Genomic DNA, 20233 nt, shown 5'->3' with positions numbered 1-20233 from the left:
TGTCGTCCAGAAATTGCAGCGACAAGCGTTGCTGGCGAGGTGACGGTGCTCCTCTCTATTCTTGAGCGCATTTTGAATCTCTGCAACCTCCACCATCATCCAGTGAAAGCCATAATTTCCACCCCCACCGCCACCTCTACCTCCATAATTTCCACTACCCCCACTGCCACTCCCATAACCTCCACCACCACTTCCTCCATAATCTCCACCACCGCCACCGCTACCTCCATACCCCCGCTAGCAGTACCTGCATAGCCACTATCACCACCAGTTCCATAGTTTCCGCCACTGCCAGATACATAGCCTCCACCACCCCCTTCGAGAATGGAGGATGATGAAGAAGAAGGGAGAAGGATGAAAGGTAAAATTGGGTTTTGAAAAAAAATTATACATACGTGTATATATGAATTTCATGTCAATTGAAAATAAGGATACGACAAGACAATAACTAAACAATAGGCGTACCGCATGTCAAATAACTAATAGTTTAAGAGATTTACCCTTACCTATTAAACATAGTGTTTTAAATGAGATAGGCCCACTGGCCCAAAGCCCGGCCTAGCACTGAGCTATGGCATTTCGGATAGGTGTTACTGTTAAGCCTGGGCTGGTCGTGGTCCATGATCACCCCTATCGGATGCTTAAAGGCTAACCCGTTGGTCTGAAAAGAAAAAGCGGTTCAACACTCCACATCGGGTAACAATAGGCGTACCGATGTCAAATAACTAATAGTTTAAGAGATTTACCCTTACATATTAAACATAGTGTTTTAAATGAGATAGGCCCACTGGCCCAAAGCCCGGCCTAGCACTGAGCTATGGCATTTCGGATAGGTGTTACTGTTAAGCCTGGGCTGGTCGTGGTCCATGATCACCCCTATCGGATGCTTAAAGGCTAACCCGTTGGTCTGAAAAGAAAAAGCGGTTCAACACTCCACATCGGGTAGGGGCGGGACAGACATGCCCTGAACCCGATCAGCGGTCAAAAACAAGTTGGTAGTTGGAGCCCCGATGGGGTGTATCAAATTGCCATCTCTAGATATGATGTTGGCTTGGCATTGGCAACGTGGACTGGAATCAGAAGGGAATTTTACCCGTAAAAACAGGAAAAAGAATCAGAAGGGAATTTCCAATTTTCCGAAGCCAAAGCTGCCATTGACCAACATTTGACATCGTTTCGTTGTTTATCGAACTATCGTTTCTCACCGAAATTTCTCCAAATCTCGAGATTCTTGTCATGAGAATCAGCTTGCTCAGCCTCAGGCCCTCAGCCACAGCTGCCCACTAATGATCAACATTCAAAATGACCAAAACACCCCAACCCGTGATCACCAGAAGGTCCAGAAACAGAAATGCACGAATAAGGGCATTATCGTCATTTTAATGTTTCCCTCGAAAACCACCTCGCCGTGGATCCTGCCTTTGGCTTTCATCTACTCTGGAATCCAGCCAAGCCAACAGCACTCTCGCACTCTTTCCCGTCTCAACGGAACTCTCGAAAAGGAGAAGGAAAGGGAAAATAGAAACCCGTTTCTTTCTCGAGAAATCTTATATATTTTCTGGGAAAATAGTAGAACGGGAAGGTTTCTTCTATCGATTTTTTCCCTGCTCGATTGTGTAACAGGGAAGCAGTGAAGGTGATGGCCGCATATAGAGCTGAAGATGACTACGATTACTTGTTCAAGGTGGTTTTAATTGGAGATTCGGGTGTGGGGAAGTCGAATTTGCTTTCGAGGTTCACGCGAAACGAGTTCAGTCTCGAGTCCAAGTCTACGATCGGGGTGGAGTTTGCCACCCGGAGTTTGAATGTGGACGGCAAAGTCATCAAGGCTCAGATTTGGGACACGGCGGGACAAGAAAGGTGATGTTCTTTTCTGGGACTTGGGTTTATGCGATCTGGGTTCGTGTTTTTTCTTTTGTAGATTTTCAGTAACTTGTGAGCTCGAAAATTTTGATTCATGGTTTCCATGATGGACTGTTAGTTTCATAAATTTGCTCAGCGGGTTCAGTAAACTATGGGATTGAAGTTATTTGTGGAAATGGGTTTGGTGGTTGGAGATCTGAAGAGGTTTAAATGGAGCATCTTGTCTTGTGCTGGTTTGAGAGGGTTTCTAACTACTCATTTTTATCTGTATCTGAGTGTAAATTTGAGGTGGGTTATGGGTATCCATTATTAGGGCTCTGTTAATTCTTTGGCCTGTTCTCATAACAGTCTCCTCTTCAGGTTGATTTCGTTTAGATTTTGCTTGATGTAGTAGATATTGATCTTAGACAGCTTGTTACGATGACTTTACTGTCTATTCTGGGCATCATCTTGTGTATTACGGGAATGAGAGAAAAATCAATGGAAATGTTGAAGCTTTTTACACGTATCACCATAATTCTGCTCTGATTAGAAAAGATGCCTTTTTTTTTTGCTTGGTAATTAGAAAAGATACATTTTGGGCAACGGATTATTTGGTGGTTTTATAACTTTTATTAACCATAGTTCCTCTATGGCATCCAGCTATTCACTGTGGAATTTGCCATGTGCTGCATAGTGAGGATCCGGATCTGGAGCATATGAATTCATGTTAGAATTCCACTTCTTACTCTGCTGTATATAGTAGTGGCAAGTGTGTTTTGAGCAGTTCTCTTTTCTTCTGGAGGCAGGGGGTGAGGGTGACAAATTTTCCTGTTGGTTGGTTGGCTGGCTAGGTTGCCAACAATTTGAATTGGTTTTATATTGTATTTTTTCATGACTGTCTTTTCCTAGTTGCTTCATGGAGCTCTAGAACTGGGTGTTTGGTAGGGTGATATGAAAACTATTGATTACTAGGTGTTGGTATGCAGCAGCTATATATTGTATAGTGGGTTATTTGGAAACTAGAGTAACTGAATACCATTTTTCAATTTGTGGTATGCAGCAGGAGAGTGGGACTTCTTTTTCTTTTTCATATATTCTGCATTCTTTAGTTACAGTTGTGCCTGTTTAATTATTTTCCTTTTCTTCCACTGGTTTTAGTCTTAACATTTCATTAGAATTAGGACCAAATTGTTCGACTGGACTGGGTTGTTTTTCCACAAAATTGTAAATCAATAGGTTGTTATATATTATCATCTTTTGGTTTTGTTATTTATGAAAGTTAATAGGAAAAATTATAACATGAGATTGGGTATTATGCCAACCATTGCTACCAATCAAGGATAGTATTTACTGTTTTGGGCACAATTAGGGTCTGTTTGGTTTGCTGGAATAGGGGTCTGGAATCGGAATCGGAATGGGCTATTCCTATTCCAACTGTTTGGTTGGGTGGAATCGGAATCCCATTCCCATTCCTACTGGAATGGCATTCCCCCAAATGGGGGAATGCCAATTCCCTGCCCCTTCTTTGGGAATGAAATCCCATTCCTTCTGATTTTAATTCCCATTCCCATTCCCATTCCTGTCTGAACCAAACAGACTATGGGAATGGACCATTCCGATTCCGGAAGATTTTGATTCCGATTCCGACTACGAACCAAACGGACCCTTAGATATCCTATGAGTATATTTCTTACTTTAATGGCAACAACAATGTTAGTAGAAAAATGAATTGCTACCATCAGTTGCAAAAACTAACAATTTACTCCAGATTGAGCCTAGGTAGAATGGCAATGGATTCTTCTTGTAGGATAATTTTGTCCCATTAAGTGATAACTATTGGTTCATACCAGCCTGTTGTACTGTGTCTGTGTGCCTATTTTAGGTTTGTTGAAATGATTATAGAGACTGTAGGCTTTTTGTTGAGAGTGGTATGCCACACTGATTTCATGATTGTAGAAAAGTGAAAATTGTCATGGTTACAGCTTAATTTGTAGGTCTGTAAGAACTTGTTCAATTCATAGTTCACATTCTTGTGTGAATGAATTCGTGTTCTTTCTATATAACTGGTTTGCTAATATTTGATCTTCGTGGTTGAGAGGTTATTTGGGTCTATTTTATTTCCTTGTTTGTTAGCTAAAACAATTGTGCTTGCACTTATTTCTTTTTATATTAAGGCTCTTTGATATTTTTAATGGTAAATGTGAGAAAAAAGTTGAAAACCATCTAGTTGGCTGTATTCTGCATTATCTTTTACTCTTTGCCTTCCAAAAGTGAAACTCAGGAAGTTCTTTGTGAACTTCTTTTCACTGGGATATCTGACTGTATCAGTTTTGAAGATACATCATTCCCATTCTCTATCCTTTATAAGGGGATTGACTTAATGGTTGCATTCGGATTGTAGAGATTGAAATTATTTTGCTTCTCCTTTTTTTTTGAATTCAAAATGACTTCTCCAGGAATTTTTAGTTTATTAAAAAATGTAGATGGCTTAAAACTGCATTGTATTGGATTCTGTTTCTTTTTGGAAATGAATCCAAGCCTCATAATCCAGGCATTTGCACAATTGGCCTTTAATATCCCCATTCCCATTTTTTGAGTTATCAAAAATAAATTCCATTTTTATTGCAATCTGAAAAACAGACTTGGTGTGTCCAAGGATTCTGAAAATGGATTCAAGTGGCTTTTTCATTATGCATAAATCAATCTTCATATCTATGTCTGCACCTTATTTTTATACCATTACTTATAAGAGGAGAACAGTCTACAATAGAAATTTGTAAAACCCAGTTAGTTGATCAAAAGCAGTGTCAAACGATATCCAGCTTTCAGTAAAATCTTTTAACTCCAATTAACTTTCTTGCCTTTGCCTAGGTAATTCACCCCCATGTTTTTCTCATAATATCATGCCTACAGACCTACTCTTGCTCTTTAGCTCCACGGTATAGCTCATCAATGATATGCCACCTCTAGTGGGACAAACCATAACCGAGTTGTGAGACTTGGGGACACAGATAGATAGTTAATCTAGATGACAAATATCTTGGATGATTAAGGGTCTTAAAAGTAGAGGTAAGAAGGTTTGGAGGCCTTATCCCTGCTGTTCTTTGGTGGGTCTGGATGAAGAGGAACAGCAGAGCAGAGTGTTTGAGGGCAAAGCATCCCAAAGTGACGAACTATTAATGGCTATTGCTTCTACCTTTTTCTTTCTCCTTTTCTGCAAATTTCTTTTTATACTGCCTCATTTCAGGAGTTCTTATCTGGAGATTTCTTTGGAATAAGCTGCCAAGAGGTCTTCAGCCATTTTTTGGTGGGTTTCTGGCTCTTGCCCGTATAATTCTTTTTTTTTATTTTTATTTTTTTGCTTTGTATAGGCTACTCCTTTCAGCTTTATACCACAACACAATACCTTTCCTTTATAAAAAAAAAGTTTTGAAGCATTGGATCTTGTCTCCGTTTGATGTCTTAGATTTGGTGCTTGTCTTAATTGCTTGGTTCTGGACTAGGATCAATAGAACAGCTACTATAGCATCAAGGTTTTGATGGCTTTCCTTTTAAGGAGAATTCACATAGCTAGATGGACCTTTGATTAGATTGTACGCTATAAGAGATCTTTGATTTTAGAATGTTGTAGTTTTCTCTTTTGATGGACAAAAAGTTGAAGATTTTCTCAGTGTTTGGTGGATGACTAAGTTGAAGCCCATCTCAGTAGAGAAGAAATCTTGAGGTTGGGGAGAGGTTTTTTCTTGGGGAAGGATATAGTGTGCTGGGGTGGAATGTTAATAGATAAAACTACTATGCATTTACATTTTATGAAAATATGAAAAATAAAATAATAATAAAACAAAAGTTTTTTAGAACTAAGTTATGACCATCCATGCAGAAACTCTGTTGAGTTTCTCAGTAAATCATTTTATTCATCATTATGGTTGCTGAATTCAGTGATCCGGCTTGAGTTCGAGCTTATAGAAACAAGGGAAGAAGAAACTATGGAATAAAAAAAATCAAGTTTCTTCATATTCTTGATTTCTTATACCAGTAGCAAAATCATAATTTTTGTGTAATTTGGAATCTGGCAATTGAGTTTTTTAAAAAATTGTTTTCCAATCTGTTGGTGTTTTTGGCACAGGGTTAGCCATCTTAGAGGATCATAATAGTTCAAAAAGTCTTTTACACAGTTTTTAGAATTTTGAGAAGTTGCAGTCAGAATCAGTCACTTCACTATTCTTTGTCCTATTTTGCAAGAGCCAAAACTAGTTAGTTTTACATGATTTTGGTGTCATTAGAGAAGTTAGTGAGTCATTATCCAATAAGACCAAGGTAGGTAGAGGAGCAAGTTGGGTACCCAAGTTGAACTGTATCAAGCCCAGACTTTCTGGCCGGGCCCATTCAAATTTTTACAAATTCTTAACCTGAGGCCACACTCAAGTTGCATCCCTAAAGGTAGGGGCCATTACTTGGTGTAATGGTAAAATCTTGGGCTGGCAATTATGAGAACACAGGTTTGAGTCTCAGAGCAGCCACTTTGTGCAAAAAAATGCCAAAAGGTTAGGACTGTATCCAGTCTACCCCTCCCAAAACTCCAGATAGCCAGGACCAACATTGTATAATGAAAAAAAATCCAATAGGACCAAGATCTTGTAAATCTGACATATTTGGAGAGAGTTAATGGCCATTTTACTACAGTGCTGGTTTTTGACAGGATATTCCTTTTTGTTGATAATTTTCACTACAATTTGATATGATGAACAGTCTCTACAGTTCATATTAGGATATTCCTTTCTCAGTATAGGTTTATGCTACTTTAAGCAAGGTGTATGCTAACCTTTTTTACTAGAAAAATATTGTTTTTTATCAATAACAGAAACCTTTATTAAGAATAGAAAAAATATTGTTTTGGTATCCTACAATCTCTTGTTTTCTTGTTTTCTAGAATGCTACCTTTAATTACAGATTTTATTGAAACAATATGATCAGCATTGCTTCTTTTCCTGAACTTCTTTGTCAAACTATCCCAACATAACAACAAATTGCCCACTAGCATTAGGTCAAGGAATCATGAGACATGGTAATTGGAATAAGGCACGAGGAAAGGTCTGGGACAGCCCTTTCAACAAGGGAAATTGAGTGGTTATGAGGTTCATTCTTTAAACTTCAAAAGAAACAGACATGAGCTCTGGGACAGACCTAAATTGAGTGGTTATGATTCTTTAGCATGTCAACAAGGGAAAGGTCTTTGGTCAGCTCATGGTTATTGATCCTTTTGTTTCTCCTATATGAGAATTATCATCATTCTATTTCATTCTCAACTTGAATGTTATCTTGGATCAACTTTCTATGCTTTACCTTGAAAATAGTGCTTGTACCTTCACAACCAAATCCTTGTGAGATGTTGGGTTTTTTGTTTATTGGATAGAGTTTAAACTTAAGCTCATCAAACATGTGAAATAAGAGTTAACCTGATTTTTTAGTGACTGAAATCCGTGGATCAACTCAAATTCCAGCAAGTTGGATGAAATGCTGTTATAGCATGTTCTTGGGTTCATTCACTTGTTAGTATATTCCATGAAGGTATTCCTTTGCTATGGTAGATAGGTTTACTTTTAGATTCCATGACCTTTCTGTCTTATTTTGTATCTGATGTTGAAATTGGGCATATGCATAGGTGAGGTGCATTTCAAGGTGTGTGCCTCACCTTGGTCCAGGTGCAGCCCCTTTGAAAAGGTCACACTGGTTTGCCTAGGCATGCACCTAGTACATTTTGTGCCTTATCTTAGGCATGTGCTTCAGCCCAACTGTGCACCTTTTCAAGATAAGTGGCTAAGGTGGGGGCTTTGCCCTTGGTCCCCCAACCGAGCCCCTTTTGACAAGCCCAAACGAGTTGATTATAAGGTCCTAAATTCTTTGTGCAAATATAAAGAAATTGGTTTTGTAATTTTAGTTATTGAAGACTCAACAAGGGCTAAGTTGTGAACAGTGGTAGGACTTAGAAGGGTAAATGATTGAATTACAGAAATCTTATTATGAAGGAGACTTTTGTGTTATAGTTGGATGATTGAAGTAAAACATGGAAGGCTCTTGGAGGGAGAATTACCCTAATAAGAGCTACCTTGGCTAACTTACCTACCTATTATTTGTCTGTCTTTAGGATACCAGTTAGGGAAGCCAGGAAACTGGAGAAGTTGATGAGAGACTTCTTATGGGAGCCAGGACAAGAAAAAAAGGATCACTTGGTTAATTGGGAAATTGTGTGCAGAAGTAAAGAAGAGGGGGGCTTGGGAATTGAGAGGGTAATTAGAAAGAATCAAGCTCTGTTAGGGAAATGGTTGTGGAGATGGCCTTTGGAAAGAGAGAGATTGTGGCATGAGGTGGTGGGAAGCATTCATGGGAGGTCAGAGAACGGATGGGATGCTGGTGTATCGAGGCAAGCTAACCTAGCAGCACCGTGGAAGGCTATTCACAACACCCTTCCTCAATTCCTCAATTTTATCAGGTATGAAGTTTGTTCTGGAAACTCTGTTCTTTTTTGGGAGGATATTTGGGTAGGAGACTCACCGTTAAAGGACTTGTTCCCTTCGCTTTTTTCTATTTTTTTGTACAAAAAAGAGGTGGTCTCAAAATTTGTTTCACCTTTGGGAACACCCTTAGATCCTACTTGGGATTTTGGGTTTCGTAGAGGACTTAGGGATGCTGAAATTGAGTCTCTTTCTATTTTGCTTGGTTGTCTTAATCGGGTTTGTTTGGATCCCTCCAAGCCAAATAAGAGAGTTTGGACTCCTAGACCCATTGGAACCTTCACTTGTGCTTCTTTCTTCAAGTCCATCTCTCAACTTTCTTCTCATCAACCCTTTCCGTCTAAAGAAATTTGGTGCAGACTAGTCCCCCCAAAAATTATGGCTTTTTGTTGGGAAGTATTCCATGGGAAAGTAAACACTTTAGACAACCTACAAAAGAGAAGACCTTTTCTCTGTATTTCTCCTAATTGGTGTATCCTCTGTAGAGCTTACAGTGAGGATTGTTACCATCTACTAGTATCTTGTCCCTTTTTTGCAGACCTTTGGGCTTGACTACTTTCATTGTTTGGGGGTAGTTGGAGTCTACTAGCAGAAGTTCACATGCTCTTCAACCATTCTACCTTTTATTGGCCTACAAAAATAGGGAGAATTATGTGGAGATGTGCTCGTGCTGCTTTGACTTGGACTCTTTGGGAAGAAAGGAATCTCAGAATTTTTCAAGACAAGGAAAGGAACAACCAAGATTTGAAAGACTGTGTGTTAAATAGGGCAATACATTGGCTGAAGACCTTGGAAATCTTCCATCAATTCTCCTTTAATGACCTTTGGAGAAATTGGTCAGCAGTAGCAAGGTGCTCATCTTTAAAGGATAAATCAATTACAAGCTAGTCTCCTCCACCCGAAGGCTCAATAAAGTTGAACTTTGATAGAAGCAGCATGGGTAATCCAGGATTATCCGGAGTGGGGGGTGCTTTGAGAAATGAGAAGGGAGAGATTTTGTTGCTCTACTCAGGTCCCTTGGGAATTGGGAACTCCATCAGGGCAGAACTCTTAGCTGCTGTGCTGTACAAGGGGTGCAATTTGCAAACCAGCTGGGGTTACAACACCTAATAATCGAGGGGGATTCCAAAGTGGTGGTGGGTTGGTTAAAAAATTCTGAAGAGGCTATGTGGCGATACAAGAATGAAATGAAGAAATTTAGTTGGTTGACAAGGAATATGTTGGTCACTGTACAGTAGGTGGGGAGATCAGCAAATACTTTGTCAGATGTGTTAGCTAAGCAAGGGGTAAATAGGGAAGAATTATTTTGGGCTCAATTGTGATTATTGTTTTTCTTTCCTAGTTTACTTGTAAGACTCAAGGAGGGGCTGCAGCTCGTGCCTCTCGTTGGGATGATGTATGAACTCACTCTAAAGTTGCTTCTGAATCAATAAACTTATTATTATTCATCAAAAAAAAAAACATGGAAGGCTCTTGGAGGTACAGGCACATTATAAAGGAGATAAAAAAAAGCTTATGAGGGAGTTGAACTGATACTTGGGTGCCATGTTTAGCCAATGGACTGGCAGACAGTTTGGCAAAAGAAGGGGCATTTTTTTTGAAAGGTAGCAAAAGAAGGGGCATTAAGAAATGAAATACTGTGGCGACTGATCCCAAGGGGGGGGGGGGAATGTAATGAATTATAAGAGGTGGTTAACTGAGGCTTCATATTAATAAAACTACTTGTACTTTTTAATATTCATATTAATAAAATTCAGAATAGTTATTGATAAAAGAATCTTAGTGTTTTTAACATTTAAAACCAACTGTTTTGGGAAAGACCTTAAAAATGGTGTATTGGCCACCGGCTGATATGATACCATACACCTGATACGGGGCATATCGTGTTGAAATTTTGAATTTTGTTTTTAATGGATGAAAGGTTCAAAATTCTGGCAAAATAACTAAATTGATGCAATTAGTCATTTAGATATAGAACTACATATTTGGATGCTTTTTTAGTGTAGGGAGTACATATCAAAATGAATTTATAATGGTGGGGTAAATACACACTTAAAAACATTTGGGGCAGAAGTACAAACTACAAATCCTAAATCACGCATACTCAAGTCCAAAACTGATGGCTTTGTACATCTTCTCATGATACCTGATGAAGAACCCCTTCTCCCTAATGAGAGAAACCAGACGTGCAAAGAAAAAGGCAATGACCTCTTTGTGGAGCTATTCAGGTAGGTTCTCTTTGTGGAGTCACTGTGGTAGTGGGGGCATGAGAAGGAGAAGAGAGTAGGTGTGAACAGGTATGTAGTCTCTTTTTTTCTGTTGACATGCCTGCTCCCTGTAGTGGAGCAATGACCCCTTCTCCCAGATCTTTTTTTTTTTTTTTTTTAATTTTTTTGGAGGCTTGTTAACCTGTTATGACTTCTTGTCATTTTGCCAATGTTGAGGATTTAAATGGATGGTTTTTAGTTGATATTTGTAAACAGACTAGGGAAGTTTTGTGTCTGGACTAGTGATATAGTTTAGGTGGACAAGCGGTTAAAGGGATCTAGGATGGAGAGTGATGGACTTACAGGTTAATAGGCTTGATATTTAGTAATAAGCAAAACAGAATGGCAAAACAGGATTCATGTAGCCGATCCCAATATAGTTGGGATAAGGCTTAGAAGCCTTGGATAATGATGAGGCTTGATATTTAGTTACAGTCAGTAGTATTGAACATTCTACAGTAAGAGAGAAATCACAAGAAAAATGATGAGGAAAATCTAATCAAAGGGTGTGGAAATGAGTTTAGGTAGGATGATATGCCAAGGGTGGCTGTGTTAGGATTAACTTCTCTTGAGCCTAGGAAATTAAATAAGGGGGTGATTTTAACTTTAGGGTTTCTCTGACTAGCTAGGGAAGTAACTAGGGTTTAAAGGGATTGAAAATAATTAAGACTTGTCTGAGGATGAAATTTGTCCAATTAAACCCCTGAATCACCTTTCTTGTACCAGGAGACCCTACATTTACTCTGGGGGTTAAGGAGAAGTACAAACCACAATATACTGTAGTCACAATATTTAATCCTCATTTGCTCATCAAAATAACAAACACAGTATATTTCTTTTTCTATGGTGTGGTCAATCCCACTTAACATGAAAAGCAATGTACTTTACAAGTGAAATATATAAAACTCTTGTGTGATAGGCGCATACCACTTACATTAAAAGGAAAACTATAAAAACAGCTGCTGGTCATAGCAGTTCTAGCGGAGACTTGGGATCGAATCATGGGTTGGGGGATGGTTTACCCCCCCGGGTTGTGTAGCCCTTCAAAAGAAAAAAAAAGTGGCAGAAATGTGTATGCTGAAATGAATGGGTTAAAAAATTAGGAAGGATAGTTGAAGGGGCTAGAAGGGCTAGGGGTAGACCAAAACGGACATGGGTAGAATTAGTAAGAAATGATTTAAGCACTCACAATTTAACAATGGATAGGACATTAAACAGAATGGAATGGCAAAACAGGATTCTTGTAGCCGACCCCATATATTTGGGATAAGCTTGGATGATGATGAAAGACAAAACTATTTTTCTAATCTAAATAAGACGAAAAGCTTCTTTATAAACTACATCAACTACTTTTATAGTTCATACAAAAAGCCATCATGGCCAGACTATATATGGATGAGAAAGAAGAAACATGCCTGTACTATGACAAATAGATAAATCATGAAATCCTAGATTATGAATTTGCGTTCCATGTCATTATGTCTTTGTAGCTATCTTCTGATCCTACATAATTCATAACCAAGATGTTAGCCTTCCATGGAACCGTTTGGAAAATATCAAGAGGTATTTTATTCTGGAGTGTAAATTGAAATTATAAGGGAGCTTGGTTTTAGAAGTTCCAGGATGGCCTAATTCTTTCTAGGGAAATGGATTTTAAGGTTTCCGTAGGGAGAAATGCTTTTTTTTTGGCAAATGAATCATTAAATGTAAAAAAATTGGGTGCAATTAGTGGGGTAAAGGTTGGAAGTGGAAAGATTCTACATTGTGGGGTGCTGAGGAGAGCAAATAGAATTTTCTTCTGGCAAAACTTGGTGTCAAAAAAGGTCTCATTGGGTAGGGCTGCAAATAGGTCAGAGTTAATCTGATTCGTATTCAAGTCTGATTTGTTTGGATATCCATTTAGCTATAATCAGATATGGAAATATGATCTGCTTATTAATTGGATTGAATTTGGATCAACTTGTTTTTCCATTTAGGGTATATATATATATTGTTTCATATTTAATCTTTATAAATTTATGCTGATTTTATATAGATTTACCGATACTTTAGTTGAATCAGATATCCAGATTTGTAAATGAATTGGATTTGAATGTTTTCTGTCTCGATACCATTCTTACATGGTACCAGAGCTGCGATCCGTGTCTCCTTGCTTCCTCTGCGTTTCTTGTTTCTCTTCTGCAAATTTTGATTTGGTCTGAGTTCGGTGGACCTTGATCAAGCTGTGCTTCCTCTGCCCAGCGGTTCTTGATCCAGCCGTTCACCGACGCTTCTCGTTTCCTCTCTACAAATTTTGATCAGGCTGCAACTCCTGGCTCAACTGTGATCGGTGCTTGCTCAACGGTTCTTGATCCAGCCGTGCTCCCTCTACTCAACGATTCTTGATCCGGTTGTCTCCCTGCAAATCTTGACTCAGCCATGATCGTGCTTTCTTGATTGAGCTATTTCTCTGCAACTATTCTTTCCATTCTCATGGAGACTGAACACAGCTCTCCTTATTTTCTTTCTCCTTCGGACAGTCCAGGAATGATGCTTGTGTCCTGTCCTCTCACCGGTGACAATTATCCCATGTGGCAAAGAGCAATGATCAATGCTCTAAAAGCAAAGAACAAATTAGTCTTTGTTGATGGATCTATGCCAAAACCAGCAGCTGGTGCTCCAGAATTCAGTTCTTGGACCAAATGCAATGCGATGGTCATTGCGTGGATCTTCAACTCCTTAGCAAAGGAAGTCTACAACAGCGTAGCATTCGTCGATACAACAACAGAAATCTGGAAAGAGCTCCAGGATCGTTTTTCACAAGGTAACATCCCTCGAATATATGAACTGAAACGAGACTTGGCACTGCTACGTCAAGACTATCTCACTGTCAGTGCGTACTTTACAAAACTTAAGACACTTTGGGACGAACTAAATTCTCTCATGGTGTACCCTGAATGCACTTCTGGAGCTGCCAAGATTTTTTCGATGGAGCGTAACAGAGACAGGTTTCATCAATTTTTAATGGGTCTCAACGAATCGTTTAATACGGTTCGATCAAACATTCTTGGATTTGAGCCTTTGCCTACCTTAAACAAGGCCTATGCCCTCATAATACAAGGGGAGCGTCACCAACAGATGATGGTTCCCCGCTCTTTGCAACCTCAAGCTTTAGCACTCACGGAAAAGGATAAAGGTACCGGGATGTCATGACCAAAACTCCGGTGTGACCATTGCAAAAAGAACGGCCACACCAAGGATCGATGTTATGCTCTCTTTGGATATCCCCCAAACTGGAATCGACGCCGAAATGACAAAACGCCAACTGATTATTCTGGTAAAAACACCCGAACTGCTGCTCTCACAGTTACAGATAATACATACCAACCAAATATATCAATGAATCAAAACTCACCGGTGGTTGGCCTAACTATGAACCAATACACTCAATTGATCTCTCTCCTGAATAGAGAATCAACTGAATTTTGCAGCCTCAGTCTCTGCTGGTAAGAACATTGCTCCTTCCATTGAATGGATTATTGGCATTGGTGCTTCGGACCACATGGTGTCAAACGATGCCTGGTTTGATACCTCTGTTACTGTCACACCCACAAGCATCCGTCTTCCAGATGGATCACTGACCCGCACAAATTTGCGTGGATCCATCACCATTGGGTCACATATCCTTCAAGATGTTATGCATGTTCCCACATTTCATTGCAATCTTTTGTCGGTAAGCAAGATCACACAACTAAATTGTATTGCCATTTTTTTCCACATTATTGCATTCTTCAGGACCCACTCTCCAAGGCTGTGATTGGGACCGGTGAGCTCTGCAATGGGTTATACCATTTCAGATTCCACCACTCCACCACTGTTAGCCATTCAATTAGGGCTCATCAGTCCACCACTATCAGTTCTTCAATTTGGCATATGCATTTGGGGCACACCTCCCGATCTCGTTTAGCTCTCATTCATGGGATCTCCATTTCTGTTCTGACGCCATGTTGTGATACATGCTATCGGGCCAAACAAGCTTGTTTGCCATTCCCGATCAGTAGCACTCGCAGCAAAGAACCTTTTTCTTTGGTACATTGTGATATATGGGGAGGTTATAAAACCCCCTCTCATTGTGGTGCTAGATATTTTCTTACCTTGGTAGATGATAACACAAGATGTACTTGGGTATACCTATCAAAGCACAAGTTAGAGGCTGGTCAGTACTTGATTTCTTTTTGTGCAATGGTCACTAGACAGTTTAATGCTTCTATTAAACAAATTCGTAGTGATAATGGGTCTGAATTCATGTCTGGGCTAGTTCAACATTACCTTGCTTCACAAAGGATACTGCATCAAACCTCATGTGTGGACACACCCCAACAAAATGGGGTGGCAGAAAGAAAACACCGTCATCTATTGGAGGTGGCACGGTTATTAATGTTTCAAGCCTCCCTTCCCATTGTTTTTTTGAGGAGAATGTCTACTCACTGCAGCTTATATCATAAACTTACTACCCACCCCACTACTATCCAATGTCTCTCCATATGAAGCCTTGTTTCACAAATTCCCATCCTACCATCACCTAAGGGTTTTTGGCTGCCTCTGTTATGCCCAATTACGACCACGTCTACATGACAAATTTGCCCCTCGAGCCCATCTTTGTGTCTTTGTGGGCTACCCACATGGTCAACGTGGTTACAGAGTTTACAACCTAGAAACTCATAAAATCTTCACCACAAGAGATGTCATTTTTTATGAGAATCATTTCCCATTCAAGAATGGGCCTTTACTTACTCAACCCAACACATCTATCATTCCTCTACCACCCCTAGAAGATTTTGATTACCCTAGCCCACCTATCACCATTGACACTACCCAACACCAAACCCAAACAAGCCAACCTCCTATGGCTGAACCCACTCAAGCCATCAATTCTACACCATCGACACCTCCTCAACATAGCCACATTGAAACACTTGAACCCACTGCCCATCACCCACTAGACTCACCATCATCACCAATCACCCACCCACGCCGCAATACCACTGTCCCTGCTCATCTCCATGACTACATTTATCAACTTCCTCCTCCTTCACTAGCCCAAACCCATCTTGCTTCAAGATGAACCCAAGACCTACACCCAAGCAGCCAAAGACCCACGATGGCGTTAAGCAATGGTCGATGAAGTTGCAGCCTTAGAACAAAACAACACTTGGTTCATTGTACCACTACCTCCTGGCAAGAAACCCATTGGGTCAAAGTGGGTCTACCGCATCAAATACAAGGCTGATAGTACTATAGAACGCTTCAAAGCGTGTCTTGTTGCAAAAGGTTACACTCAAATTGAAGGCCTTGATTATCATGACACTTTTGCTCCAGTGGCTAAAATCGCCACTGTTCGATGTTTACTCGCAGTTGCAGCCATCAAAGGTTGGGATCTCCATCAGCTAGACGCGAACAATGCTTTTCTTCATGGAGACCTCCATGAAGAAGTGTACATGACCATTTCGCAAGGCTTTGGGAATAATCTCCCCAACCATGTTTGTAAATTGAATAAGTCTCTTTACGGCCTCAAGCAAGCCTCCCGAATGTGGTTTGAGAAATTCACATTGTCACTGTCATCCTTGGGTTACAAGCAATCGCCATCTAATCATTCTCTCTTCACACTTCAGTCCGGATTCTCCTTTGTTGTTGTTTTGGTATATGTTGATGATGTCATTATTACAGGAAATGACACCACTTGCATTCTCGCTCTCAAGAAACACCTTGATGGTCTATTTGGGATCAAAGATTTGGGCCCACTTACCTTTTTTCTTGGATGGCATCTTTCTCAGTCAACAAAAGTATGCTTTTGACATCATCCGAGACACAGATATGATGGATTGCAAGTCTTGTCCTACACCCATGGAACCCCAAAGACATTTCATTGACACCTCCAATCCAGCATATTCAGATCCAGCCCAGTATCGCCGTTTGATAGGTTGATTTATCTACTTAACAGCAACAAGACCAGACATTTGTTTTGCTGCCAACTATTTAAGTCAATTTATGCAAGACCCCAAACAAGAACATTTTGATGCAGCTTTACGAGTGGTACGCCACATCAAAGGCACTGTGACCTATGGCATTTTCTTCTCAACCTCCAGTCCTCTCCAACTCCATGGATTTTGTGATTCTGACTGGGCCAGCTGCCCCCTGACTTGTCGCTCCACCACAGGCTATTTGACCATACTTGGAAACTCTCCTCTATCATGAAAATCAAAGAAGCAGCACACTGTCTCTCTCTCCTCTGCTGAAGCAGAGTACAGAGCCAAGGCCGTTACTTCATCTGAGTTAGTGTGGTTAAAGAGGATTCTTACTGAACTACAAGTCAACCTCTCCACACCTCCCACTCTTCACTGTGACAGCAAAGCCACATTACACATTGCTGCCAACCCCGTCTTCCATGAGCGCACCAAGCACATTGAAATTGACCGTCATTTTATCCATGATCTCATCCAACGGGGCGAATTGACAACCACTCATGTTTCTAGCACCTCACAACCAGCAGATCTCTTCACCAAAGCTGTCTCCACAGATTGTTTCTTTTCTCATCTGTCCAAGTTGGGCATCCAGGCTGCTCCAACTTGAGAGGGGGGTGTTAGAATGTTAGAATACTACAGTTGGTTATAACCAACCGACAGCTGTAATCAGCCACGTGGACATGTGGGCAAGTCGGTGATTCATCACTGCTCTATATATATATTATCTCTGTACATGTAAACTGAATATATGAATAAGAAGTTCTTGCTCTGTTTTTCTGTCTTGATACCATTCTTACAACTTTATCCCGGAATCTGTGGATTATCTGATAAAGCCGACCATCTAGTTGGGGGCAAGAGTAACTGTATGTGGTCTAGGGTCCTCATAACTTGACATTTGTGCCATATTTAGAAACAGGAACTCCATCCAGTAGGTCATACAATGAAAATATATTATACTATCATGCTGAAAATAACTTGAAACATGATAGCAACTAATGTGTTCTTTGCATATATTTGGCTTGTCTTACTAGACTTTAAAACTGGATCCCTCAAAGCATGCTTCCTACTACCTATTTTGGGCATTTGGTTGTTCTCCATTCCAGTTCCTGATAATTTGTATTATATTTCCAATTTCACTCTGGTGAGGCATCTGAGAGCATGAAGATATAGTTCAATTTGAAGTGGCAGAGTAGTCATTATTAAGATATTTCTTTACCATTAACAAGTAATGAGGAGGCCTTCGTGCAAAATGCAAACTAGGTTTCTTGTGTTTTTGATAATGGGAAACATGCTTGATGGGTTTTCTGATCTATCCCCTTTCTACAGGTACCGGGCCATCACTAGTGCTTACTACCGAGGAGCAGTTGGTGCACTGCTTGTGTATGATGTCACTCGACATTCTACTTTTGAGAATGTTGAGAGGTGGTTAAAGGAGTTGAGGGACCATACCGACCCCAACATTGTTGTCATGCTCATTGGAAACAAGTCTGACCTCCGTCATCTTGTGGCCGTCTCTACCGACGATGGAAAATCCTTTGCTGAGAGGGAATCACTCTACTTCATGGAGACCTCTGCGTTGGAAGCAACCAATGTGGACAATGCATTTGCGGAAGTCCTGACTCAGATCTACCGTATTGTGAGCAAAAAAGCAGTGGAGACAGGCGATGAGGGAGCTGCATCAACCATTCCCAGCAAAGGAGAGAGAATAAATATCAAGGATGATGTGTCAGCACTGAAGAGAGTCGGATGCTGCTCGAGTTAAGGCTTGTGAAATTGAGGTCTGTGTTAAGGAATGTTACTGGGTGTTCTGCCACGATCACTGTTTCTGTGTAAACCATGGATTTATTTGTGTAATATTTTCAGGGATTCCAACCGGGGGAAGAGAGCAGGAAGCAATCTTTTTAAGACTTGTATTTGTTTTCATGAACGAGAGGTTGAGTTTCAGTAGGATTAGTGTGTTACATTTATTGTTCCATTTAAATCATGGATGGAAGCACAAATTAGCACGAAATCTGCTTGGTTATATTGTTGTTGTTAATACCTTTCCACGAAGGTGGAGGGCTAGTTGTTTATTTGGTCTAGTTTCGATCTGAAATAGTATCACCTGCATTCTTCTCTACAGAGGTTAAATTCTGGAATAGTTACTCATTTTTTCAGCAATTAGGGGCACCAGCATGATACTTGCATTCGGTTCCCTGGATTCAGGCTCTACAGCTAGTTCGTGAGCTTTTTCATTGTTTAGATTTATTTACATATTGTAACGATGCTGTTGCAAGACTTTCAGAGATTAAAAAAAAAAGTAGTAACAAATCAACTGCTCTTTCCATATCCCATGAACTTGTTTTCATTTAAGCTTTTCTATTATCTGCTTTGTATCTGATTATAACAAAAGTGGTCCAGAACCGATACTTCTGTCTCACCAGAAGCAGTTGCCAACTGTTTACCAAAATAATACAGCTTAAGAGGCTCACCAGGTGGATGTCTGGTATTGTGGTGAGGTGTGGTGATACGATTATTGAGGATCAAACGGATACACTACACGCCATTGCCCAGATTGATGTGCTTTTGAACCCTAAAAAAAAAAAAAAAAGAAAAAGAAAAAAAGGAAAAAAGACTTATGTGGTGCTGACGTGGATGAAAAACGCATTTATCATCAAATGAGAATCAAATACAAACAGTAGTGTTCGTGTTTCAACTACAAATAACATTTCAACTCAAAACAGTGTAGGTTGAAACACCTACAGTATCAAACACAAGCTGCATCTAATGGCTCGGTCAAACCAGTTTAATCATCCACGTAGTAGGAGCTCTGAAACATAATTTCAGTGTATGTGCTCTGGATAGGTTGTTAGGCAAAAATACTCTAAAGGAGGTAATTAGCTATGATGGATTTTGTGATTTTAAGAGTCATTTTTACTTTGGATGCAAGGAAATTGTTGGAACTAATTACTTTTCAGCTAAAAACTCATTATAAGAATCGATTCTTTCGAGATAAAGATTTGACTTGAAAAAAAGAATCATTTTTAGCTAAAAATTCGTTCTTCAAATAATGGTTGTTTTGAGCAATCATTTTAACCAAACAAACAAAGTAAGTTACAAAAGAGACGTGGCAAGTAGGTTGCTTGATTGAAGTTGTCCGCTGGCTCAGTTTGTAAAATCTTGACTTGTTACATCCAAGGTTTAAAATATCATACAATGTGCCAATTATTAGGCTATGTTTGGCAGTACTTAAAAATAAGTGCTTATTTAGGTGGGAACCACACCATTAAGCACTATTTGGTGTTTGAGAAATAAGTTCTTATTTTAAAAATAAGGACTTATTTTTAAACCCCAATTTCCAGCTTTTTTTAAGTGTTCATACAATAAGCACTTATTCAAAAAATTTCCCCTAGAGTTGTCCCCAATAAATTTTTAGAATACCAATTATACCCTTTTATGAAAGCAATTTTACAAAGGCACTTTTATAAAAGTAGTTTTGTGAAAACTATTTTTATAAAAGTAAAGTATTTTTACAAAAGCACTTTTATAAAAGTAATTTTACATGAAAACACTTTTATGAAAGCACTTTTATCAAAGTATTTTTACAAAAGTAATTTTATTCATTCAC

General features: G+C 39.6%; 1 protein-coding gene across 1 annotated transcript; it reads left to right on the top strand.

The window, feature by feature from the left end:
* Positions 1 to 1212: 1212 nt before the first annotated feature.
* LOC104591257 (ras-related protein RIC2) lies at positions 1213 to 18649 on the top strand. Its single transcript, XM_010250061.3, has 2 exons — positions 1213 to 1860; positions 17953 to 18649. Exons 1-2 carry the CDS (start codon positions 1640 to 1642, stop codon positions 18386 to 18388), a joined length of 657 nt encoding a protein of 218 aa, XP_010248363.1. The 5' UTR covers positions 1213 to 1639; the 3' UTR covers positions 18389 to 18649.
* The last annotated feature ends 1584 nt before the right edge of the window (positions 18650 to 20233 follow it).

The sequence above is a fragment of the Nelumbo nucifera genome, chromosome 6 (assembly GCF_055504915.1).
Source record: "Nelumbo nucifera cultivar China Antique chromosome 6, China Antique-T2T, whole genome shotgun sequence".
NCBI classification, from domain to species: domain Eukaryota; kingdom Viridiplantae; phylum Streptophyta; class Magnoliopsida; order Proteales; family Nelumbonaceae; genus Nelumbo; species Nelumbo nucifera.
The sequence above is the reverse complement of the archived record's forward strand: the minus strand, read 5'-3'. Positions and strand labels throughout refer to the sequence as shown.

Bases quoted from the DNA above. Each gene is read 5' to 3' on its own strand.
- LOC104591257 (XM_010250061.3), top strand. From the start codon at position 1,640: ATGGCCGCATATAGAGCTGAAGATGACTACGATTACTTGTTCAAGGTG. The intron at 1,861-17,952 runs GTGATGTTCTTT...CCCTTTCTACAG, and splicing joins GACACGGCGGGACAAGAAAG to GTACCGGGCCATCACTAGTG.